General features: G+C 37.1%; 2 protein-coding genes across 2 annotated transcripts; one reads left to right on the top strand and one right to left on the bottom strand.

Annotated features, from left to right (window-relative positions):
- Positions 1-6,259: 6,259 nt before the first annotated feature.
- LOC111372817 lies at positions 6,260-8,033 on the bottom strand. The gene is made up of 2 exons (XM_022995224.1): positions 7,872-8,033; positions 6,260-7,754 (listed from the first exon to the last, which is right to left on the bottom strand). Exon 2 carries the CDS (start codon positions 6,950-6,952, stop codon positions 6,467-6,469), a length of 486 nt encoding a protein of 161 aa, XP_022850992.1. The 5' UTR covers positions 6,953-7,754; positions 7,872-8,033; the 3' UTR covers positions 6,260-6,466.
- Positions 8,034-9,069: 1,036 nt separating this feature from the next.
- On the top strand, positions 9,070-10,480 carry LOC111372796. The gene is made up of 2 exons (XM_022995203.1): positions 9,070-9,748; positions 9,842-10,480. Exons 1-2 carry the CDS (start codon positions 9,368-9,370, stop codon positions 10,013-10,015), a joined length of 555 nt encoding a protein of 184 aa, XP_022850971.1. The 5' UTR covers positions 9,070-9,367; the 3' UTR covers positions 10,016-10,480.
- Positions 10,481-10,503: the final 23 nt, after the last annotated feature.

The following is a 10,503-nucleotide window of genomic DNA, read 5'->3' as shown; positions in this document are numbered from 1 at the left end:
CATTTTCTCTTACAGGACCTTTTATTACAATTAAAACTCTTAAATTCGTATTCATATTTTCCCAATTTGTTGGATCAAAAGGTCAAAGGAAAATGGTTCATTATCTCTATCAGTAGATACCTTTTCATTCGTCGAACAATGTTATTTCTCAATTGTATTATTTCTATTATCATTCTCATTAAACACTTCTTCAAGAACTATGTCTTCGTTATGTGTTCATTTACAACTACTAAAAAACTTATCTGGTACTTTCTCTTGAGATTTAATCAACTTTTCAACATTTTCCTTCCTTTTTCTTTTAGCACATTCAGATTCAATTTTTTTTTTTTTTGCAAACATAATTATAAGCAAAGATATTGGAATGGAGAAAAAGATGGTTGGTTTCTTACTTCTTTTTTTTTTATCTGCCGTTTTTCTTTTTAAGAAATTTGAAGGGTTTTCGACTGGGGTAGTTTTGGAACTTTTTTTTAGATGCCCCTTAAAATATGAGGCCCAAGGCAGTGGCCTTGTTTGCCTTGGGCCAAGCGAGCCCTGATTTGATAAGTTGGGATTTGGAAATAACATTTTTTTAAAGTGCGTCGATTAGATTATAATTTAATTTTAATATTAGCCCGCGCAACTATATAATCTATGGCCCTGTTTGGATTATAAAAGTTGAAAAGTAGTGTGATCTATGAAATATGTGGTTGAAATAAATATTTGACTTTGACTTAAATTAAATTTTAATCGATACCAATAACGAATCAAGGTTTGTGTTGTTCATGTTGTTTGGTTGAATTCAAATGTTAGTTTGACAGTTTTTTCCTCTCTTTTACGTTACTTGAACAATAAAATTACACTTTGATATGACTAAACCTGGCATAACCCATGCCCAACCTTGACTTCATATTCGTTGATTCCATTCCAACTCCCAAATATATGTCTTGACATAGGATGATTTTAACATTGAAGTCATTGCATGGTGATGTCTAACAACCACAATTATCTTTAGATCGGGCTTATGCCAGAGCAAATTATGATACCCTAGATAGCATAACCAGGTTGTTCCTCGAGATCTATACTTTACCATAGGATAGAGTTCTATTACCTGACATCATCCTACTCTTATAAGACGATACATCTCAATAGATTTTACCTCGAGATCTATATTTCACCATAGGATAGAGTTCTATTACCTGACATCATCCTACTCTTATAAGACCGTACATCTCAATCCCACAACTTATAGAGATAGCAAAATGGCAAGGGTGAGGCTAGGGTGGCCCTTCCTGCCTCTATCCGATTGGAGATTTTCGTGTGGTAGGACAAGGATGTTCATATTCCCATTTAACCCCATTTAATTATTTCATTTATTTTCTATATGTGATTTAAATTTGTAAGATAAAATAAAAAGATTTGAGGTTTAAGAATTCAGGCATGAATATGATGTTCGTCCCAGAGAATCTTGTATTTTTCCATACCTAATTATACCTCAAATACGATACCACTGGAAAATGTAAAATTTGATTTAAATTTGAAAACATAAAAATAAAATAAAAAGATTTGAGGAGCATTTGTGGAGTTTCGATAGGGCTATGATCCTTGTTGACCACCAATCTCTCAATAAAAATGTATTTAGCATCTATCTCGTCCATATACAAGGTCGGGTTTATAAGATCAGCTCGAGCCGCGACCATCATGATTTTATATAAATATAATGATTGCAGATTCCTTAAACCTTCTCGAATCATCCCATCTTGGAAAAAGTAATGTTAGCATCGCTCAAAGCCACCAATCAACCACCATAACTACTTATCCTAAAGCAGACCATGATTTTCTAATAAACAAGGGAATAATTATGTTTTGATGGAAGCTAGCCTCGTTAGACAATCAAATAAGAGATCGTCGACACACAAGTCGAGCTCGGCATTATGATTGATCCGATTGATAAGACATAATTCCAAAAAAATTAAACCTATTCCTCTCTATAAATTGAAAGAGATGGTCTCCTCCAATATAAGGCCCTATGAGAAGTAATCTACAACCCCAAAAAAAAAAAAAAAAAAAAAAAAAATTTTAACCTTCGGGAAGCCAGTCTCACACTCTTCCCAACGAAACTGATGCTCCACACACTTTTCGAAAAAGGCAAGGCCAAATTGAAACAAGCAACCCTTAAATAACAGCTATGAGGGAAGCCGTAGAGAGGCTAATAAATGCAGTCAGTAGGCTAGAACGAAATCAGGCTCACATTTTCCCTTGATACCGATGTGGAATCCTCAATCAGGGAGAGCACCAGGCAACTCCCCACTAGGAGACCCTCCACTTCTCGGGAAAAATCCTCCAAAAGTCAAACCGACGAGGTCAGGAACCCTCCCCAACAACAGAACCAGTCACCAAAGAAGTTTACAGTGTGTTCGACCAGCTAGGTTCTCAACATTCTCTAACACCCTAAAGAACACATGTTGAACCTAACTTGAAACACTCACTTGAACAAGTAGAGCCTAAAATAAGCGCTCTGAAAAAGCGCATTGCCGACCTGGAAACTAGAAGCAAAGGAATGACTGAGGAATATCTTACCAAACGTCACTCCCCCTTTATAGAAGACATTTTCGTCGAACTTTTACCTAAAAAGTTGAAGATACCACAGCTGGTCGTGTGTGAAGGGAATGAGATCCCCTTAGCCACCTAGACAAATATATTTTATGGATAGGGCTGTAAGAAACAAGCGATGCCATCATGTGCTGTGCTTTTCCCTTGACCTTGGGAATCAAAGCTCAAAGGTAGCTTAGAAAATTGCACCAAAGGTCTATAAAAATCAGGAACGACCTAGCTACGACATTCTTGGCCCAATTCATGAGCCTTAAGGCCAGAACTATGCCCAAAGAGCGATTAGTAAGCATCAAGCAAGGAAGAAGTGAATCATTCAAAAGTTACCTCAATAGATTCAACAAACAGTCCATGGAGGTTGAAAAGGTCTCTGATGATGCTGCCCTCATGGCGATCCTCTCTAGATTAAGACCTAGAACGAGATTTTGGTGGTCCATCCATGAAGATAGACGTCAAAAGTACCAAAAATTTCTTAATCGAGATGAAAAACATATAAGCACGGAGAAGGCCAGGATTGAACCTTGCCACACAAGCCAGGCCAAAGATAAGAAATTGGACAAAGATTCTGCGCCTGAAAAAAGGAATGATGGGAGGGATATAGATCGCCCTAAACCTCACTCATGTAGGTTCCATGAGTACGACCACTAAAAACTACGCTGGAAGAAGTCTTTATACAAATAGGGGACAAGGAACACATTGCATGTAATTTATGATTGATCTCATTGAAGAACAAGGTAAGACCAGTTGAAAATAAACATGTTTGGATCACATTGCATGTAATTTTTATGCCACACATCCACACTTGGTTTATGTTATTTGATTATGTTGATGTACGTGATCATTGATGTGCTTAGTTATAATATTTGCAACGAAGACCGCTTTGATCTTATATTAACATAATTGATGGACAAGATTGTTCGAAAATGCCTTTTGGTTATGATAGTAAGAGTTTTGAACTCATAAGGTTATACACATTTATAAGGTAACATATATGATCCAAGTGAGAGATCATGTGGAGAATTATTAATTTGTCATAAGGGCCTACGTATGTGATTAATTGTGTATAAAGGTTATCTTACAGTTAAACTCAAAATTGAAGCATATAATAAATAATTAAGTAATTGGACTTTGAACATCTAAATAAAAATGTGTGGGCTAGATTATAAGTGTAGGGACCAGATTTCTTAAAAATTGTATTTCATGATAGGTGAAATACTTATAAATATATATAGTGTTATGGTATTTTATTCATATGTATTTTCTCATTCTTTGTGTCATCATATCAATACAAGAAAAAACATATTGAAGAGGAAGATCAAAAAACCACAATCAAGAATCAAGAAGAATAGATTGAAGCAATTAAATTCAAGAATAAGCAATCAAGATTGAACGCAAGAAATCAATCAAGAAGGGATTACAAGTTGATTTTCAAGATTTGGAATCAAGATCCAGTAATAAAGAATTATTCCAATTGAATTAAGATATGTTTCGCATTAATTAATTTTTTTGGTGATTTGACATGGAGATCTTGACAATTGATAAAGTTTAAATTTCATAAATATTTGACATGCCATATCTACATGTATATTGGGCTAAGGCCATATATAAATTGTACACTTTGCTCACAAATTTGAAAGCCATGAGAAAAAAAAACCCTTTCATATAATTAAAATTAGGGGTGAATGCGATTCGGTTTGGGCTGTTTGCACTATATTTTAAACTCAAATCATTTTATGCGGTTTGAAATTTTTTCAAACCAAACCAAACCATTTTACTTTCGAACCAAACCAAATCAAACCATAATTTGCTATTTGGTTCGGTTTTAATTCCTGATTTATCTATCGACATTATAGTAATATATTTAATATAAGTTAAATATAAGTTTAACCGAGAACTTATAATGTTAAATGTTATATTACATTCATATTTACCATGAAACCTATGAATAAGTTATTTTTAAAATTGGTTGCTAAAATATGTTAATAGAACGAATACCTTTTTCTTCATTTTTATTTACCTTTTCTTGTTTGACATTTATATTATCATATAACGGTTAGTAAAGGTAGAGTTACATTCTACTATTATAGTTTGATTAAAACTCTTTTCATCTTACTAGTGAGATGTTAAAATAAGGGTTGAACGAGATATGTTTAGATGTATACAGATTGATAGAGTTTCGACTTATAGGGAATTGACGAATTTCATCCTCTAACTACTTTATGAAAGTAGAAGGTAGTAGTACTAGTTAAGGAACTTTAATATTTCCACATAATCAATAAGCTCCGTCCTTCGTTCTTTCCAAATCACAAACAAGTTCATTAATCATCTAGGTACACGAACATTGATTTTCCAAACTACAACTTACAGATATATAATAAATTCAAAAAAAAAAACAAACAAAAGAAAGAACAATTGAAAAATGACTTAAATAAGAATCTGAGACTCACTGAAAGAGAAGAGAGAAAGAGGCGATTCATATAGAAATTAGTAGATTAACAGGTAAAGGTGACTGACAATTCGTTCAATAGTGATAGACAATCGTCAAATGTTAGGGAAATGAGAGATTATGTTAGGGCTTTTGAAATTTTGGACGTGATTTGTTGATGTAGTTTTGTTGAATTATGATTTAGATTGTTGAATTTTTTTTTTTTCATTTCATATGATTTTGAAATAGTTTTAATTTAGTTTAAATATCGGGCAAGGACGCGTGTTGTGAACCTGTTAAATCATAGGTCAATAATGATAAATCTAATTTACGTTCTATAATTATTTCAATATGCTGGTTATAATTTGTATCGCTAAATTGGTATATTTTTTTTTTTGAAAAGTGAAAGTGTAAAATTTTTAAGTTAATAAAATTAATGTTTTAATTAAAAAAAATTTAAAAAACGGTTTGGTTCGATTTTTTGCGATTTTTGAAAATCAAAACATAAATCAATCGATTTTGAAATGGTTTGGTTCGGTTTGATGAAAAATAAACCACGGGTCCATGTAGACCCGAACGAACGATTTCAACTCAATGATTTCAATTCGATTTGCGATTTCTTGATTTTTTCGTGCAGCCCTAGTTAAAACATCTTAACTTCATTCATACCTCTTCATCTCTAAAATAGCATGCATGGCTGCATGCATACCAAAGTCAACAATTTCAACCATCTATCTCTATCAAAATAGGTTATGAGTAACTCCATTCATACTTATCCTCCACACGTAACTGTGAACCGAAATCAGAAAAGACAAGGTTCTTCTATATTAGGCCAAAAAAATAAAAAAAAGAGGAAAAACAAGAGGAAAGTGGAAATAGGGATTTGATCATTTTATCCATCCCTCAATTTGTCAAATTGAGTCCAAAATTTTAATTTTTGGGATTCTATCTACGATCCTTCAACCGTAATCGAAATGAAAGATTTGAGACGATAGGTGCAAAACTAAAATAATTGGATATAGTTTACAATAATTTGAAAGATCTGAGAATCCAACTTCTCTTAGTTTAAGGGTAGCATAATCCAAGTTAATATGCCTTTTGAACGAATCATACACCGAATTACTAGCCTCTTCTTTTTCACCAACCCCACCACCACATTCTACAATATGCTCCGGTCCAACTTTATTAAATTCCATAATCACCCATTCCCTCGTCAAACTTTTGAACTTTCAAAGGAAACCGTTTCAATTACAGAAATACGTTAAACTGGACAATACTCTTTGAATTTTCAGTTCCGCCCCTTTATGTGTGTACTGAATTGAAAATGTCTACATTAAAAATATAAAATTAACTTTGACTAAATTTTTCAGAATTACAAGCGGGAAAAATCTCAGTTAATCTCTCTCTGGCAAAATGGAAAATAAAACCAAAAATACCAGAACTGAAAAAAATCAATCAATCTTGAAATCCAGTTTTCTCCCAAATTGCATTTCTGACCGTACTGAGATCTCTTCCCTTAAGGGTCCTCCCGATACCTTCGTGCACCGAAAAGGAGGCAATCTTCGTCCTCGCCATTTGCCGCGCCAAAAACTCGTGAGGCGGAATCCGATTCCCGTTCTCTCCATACTCCTCTTCGTAATCATCGCCGTCGCTGTCTCGGCGGCGGTTCTCCCTGTACTCTTCCTTCAATATCTTCGACCAGTCCGGCACGTTCACCGGAAGAGACGATGGCCCGTCGCCGACTCTCGATGCAATCGCCGACGGTGTCTTTCTGGAGATTCTCGAACTGGCTTTCTGGAACTCCGGAGAGGCCGAGCGGGACTCCAAGTTCCAGACCTCGGACTCGTCGAGCTCAAACATCGTTGAGCCTTTGGTGAGCGTCTGATCGGTTGGGAGGAATCTGTAGTTTGCTCTAGCAAAGTAGGTTTTTGATGCAGCCATCTCTCTCGTCTCTGAATATCGCTTTGTTTGATGATACGATGAGAATGGGGATTTTGTAAATGTATCGAGGGTTTGTTACTTGAAAATGGAGGTGTTGATCTGCTTTTATAAAGGGTTTGTATAGGAGAATGAAGTTTTTTTTCCCCCCTCATCTCTCTAAATTGTACCTACCTACTCTCTGTCTCTCTCCTCTTATCCTCTCTGCAACTGCACATACGATATCCCGATGTTGCCCCTTAAATTAAGCCGAAATGCTATTATGCCACTTGTTAATAAAAATTCATGGATATAAGAGTGGGCAAATTGATACACATATTTACGATGTAGATAATATAACTAACTTCATTTTATTCTTTCTTGGTTTTTTTCCTCTCTCTTTTCCTTGTTATTTGGCAATAGTAATGCTTGAACGCTAGTTTATGTAAGGTGAAATTGTTTGATTCATATAATTGAACTTATAATTTAATGTCACTAGTTCAACCATATAAATTGATATTAAACATCAGTGATATCTAATAGCATTATTTATTTAATTATGTACAGGGACGGAGGGAGGGAGGGAGAACTGAGCTGGCTATAGTCCACCAACAAAGGTTGAAAAAAAATTTAAGCTATTTTTTTTTATAAAAAAGGTATTTTTACGTATAAATGTTTTTTTCGTATTGTAGTCCAGCTTAAAATTTCATAGTTCAATCTTAAATTAAATTTTGAATGCGTCCCTGATTATGTATAAATAGCATTGCTAAATTTATGATCCTCCCACCACCCGAACTCAATATTCCTTCGTGCGTCTCCTCGTGCCCTTTTCAAATGAAGACAAAAAATTAATCTGAGGGTTATTATAGGAAACACAACGTTCGTATCTTTACAAGATGGCCATGAAATTTGTCGCGACTTGAGCGGGGAGGGTGCAATTCACCTGGTACATGTCCCAAGTTGAGGCGTCCAAGGAAAATAAACGTGTCAGTAAATTCGTCTTCTTTATGCCACGTGGCGTTACCATTACTCCAGTAAGGCCAGGGGCGTGATGCACGTGAAGTGGGGTCCTTTCAATCATCTGCCAGCTGTCTGCCTCCTTCTCCTGTAACATAGTACAGACGATTAATTATCGCGATTTCAGTTTATCGTATCTTTTTTGTCGTTTTCCATCTTCAATTTATCGCTCAAGATAATGAACTATACGAGCATTTCAAGAATTTTTTTGTTTTGATATTACAAGTGAACTCATTATTTTTTTCAACTTTTCAAATACACACTTTAAAAAAAAAAAAAAATAACTTTTCACAAATTGCGAATAGTACAGTTAATGCCATCTTGCTTAATCGAGGGTTTTCTTTATTTCCTTTTCTTTAAAATTTTAGACCCCTGTTTGAGTCACATTTTTTTAATATTCTTTCATATTATTTTTTTTACAGTATTCATTTTCAACCATACTGATGCTACCAAAAATCGTACCTGTAGATTTTCCGAGCTTGATGACTGATGATGAGCACGAACGTGATCTTCCGATACCTGAAACAAAGGCAACGAGGTGTGTTCTCGTCGCCCCTCCGATGCTTAAGTCAGAAAGGGAAATATATGCGTTCCTCGAGGAGTACTCCCGAGGACATAGGTTGTTCAATTATACCTATGGCTGTCCCAATTAATGCCCAACCTCGGGCACAAAGTATCCCGACCCCATTTAGGTATCCTGAGGTCCCCTGTAAATTTAAAGAACATCTAGCGATATCGACGGCTAGGGAGCATGGGCTCATGCCCAAATGCGACGTTAGGACGCCAGGGGTAGAGGATAGGATGGCCTTTGCTCGGGATGGAGAGTTCGTGATCTTTAGGGACTCACTTAAGGGGGGATTTCGATGGCCTCTGCATCCCTTTTTTGTGGCCTTATTGGTCGAGCATAATATGAGCCCTGGACAGCTCGTGCCAAATGGGTGGAGGATGCTTACCTATTTCTTTATAGCCTGTAGATACCTAGGAATTAACCCATACGTCGATCTCTGTAGGATGGTGTTCGACCTGAAACAGCTTCCTCAATATACTTGCTTTGCTTACCTTTCATCCCAAGGAGGATTTAGATTACCGAGGATGCCCAGTTCTTTAAAAGGTTGGTAAGAAAAGTGGTTTTATGTTATACCTCAGGATAGCGACCTTCCTTTTAGCCCTAGGTGGGTTTTGCCCGACACTCCTCGATTTTGTGAAGGCCAGGCCTATTTTGAATCTTTAGAGAGGCATAGGCTAATGTTAGAGAACCTCGAGCCTCTTGTATATGATATAGATGACATCCTCGGGGATGACGTTCTCGATCTCGCGGATGTGAAAGGCACTGAGGGTAGGACCTTTTTACCTTCCTCTTTACTGATCTGTCCTTGAACTTATAATTGTGCTCGTTCTAATGACTTGTTCTTTTTTGCAGAGATGACTTTTGATCCTTCAGCCCTTAGGCAGGCCGTGACCAAGAAGTCAAAGGCCCCTCAGACCCGAGCTCCAGGGCAGAAGAGAGGAAAGAAGAGAGTTCGGGATACGGAGAATATCAAGAGTGGCCCTGGCGAGACTTCTGCCCGAGGATATACCCCGACCACACAGGCCACGGAGACTCCTACCGGTCCACCTCGGTCACATCCTCGGCCAAAGAGTACTCCCGAGGTTGTTGACCTCGAGGATGAGATACGACCTATGCCCTCTTTCCAATACCAGGAGCCTGACTGGTGTCCTCTGGTGTCAAGCATCGTGGACAAGTACAGGAAGGACCTCGATTTTGATGAGGGCATGAAGGCTTTGGAATCTCTTACTCTGAAGGTAAAAGCTCGCCCATTCTACTTTGTTTAAAACACAAAGTTTAAAAAGGTTTAAACACTGTGATTATTTTAAGCTCGGGTTTATATGTTGTAGGCTTTGAGCATTGCCCGAGGCCTTTCTCTGAAGGGGAAAGATGAGGCCCAAAAGACTACTGAACTTGAGGACTCTTCTCGAGCACTGGAGAAGAGGATAGCCGATTTGGAGGCTGAACGATTTCTTCTTCTGAAGGAGCTCGAGGATTCGAAAAATGATGCCCATAGAGCTTGAGAAGAGGCTGGAATTGCTAAGGCCGACGCTGAAGGTTTAAAGCTCGAGATCGAGCGTTTGAAGGCTGATTTTGAGACTCGCCTGGCTGAAGCTCGAGGGGTTGCGATCGAGGACTTTAAAATGTCCGAGGAGTTTAACGGTCTTAAAGGAGAGTATGCCATGGGCTCGTACTTCCATGCCTTCAAGGAAGCTCGGGCATTTTTGAGATCGAAGCCCGATGCTAGTCCCGAGGATCTAAAGAATATCCCCGAGATTGCTGATACTCTCGAGCTGTCAGAGTTCGAGGAAACTGTCGAGGATCAAGAGGTTGATGTTGACGGCGAGGACGCGGTGGAGGAGCAGGGGAGCACAGCCTCGGGAGAAAGGGCCGAGGACTTAGATTAGTTTTTGTTTGTTTTTTGTATGATGATGGCCCTTCTGTTTTGTAATTTGAACATGTATTTTACTCGATGAAGTATTTTTCTTTTGCTGTGTTAATGTATCTCGAT

Source organism: Olea europaea, unplaced genomic scaffold, assembly GCF_002742605.1.
Source record: "Olea europaea var. sylvestris unplaced genomic scaffold, O_europaea_v1 scaffold1031, whole genome shotgun sequence".
Classification (NCBI taxonomy): Eukaryota; Viridiplantae; Streptophyta; class Magnoliopsida; order Lamiales; family Oleaceae; genus Olea; species Olea europaea.
Note: the sequence above shows the minus strand (reverse complement) of the source record. Positions and strands in the feature narration are given on the sequence as shown.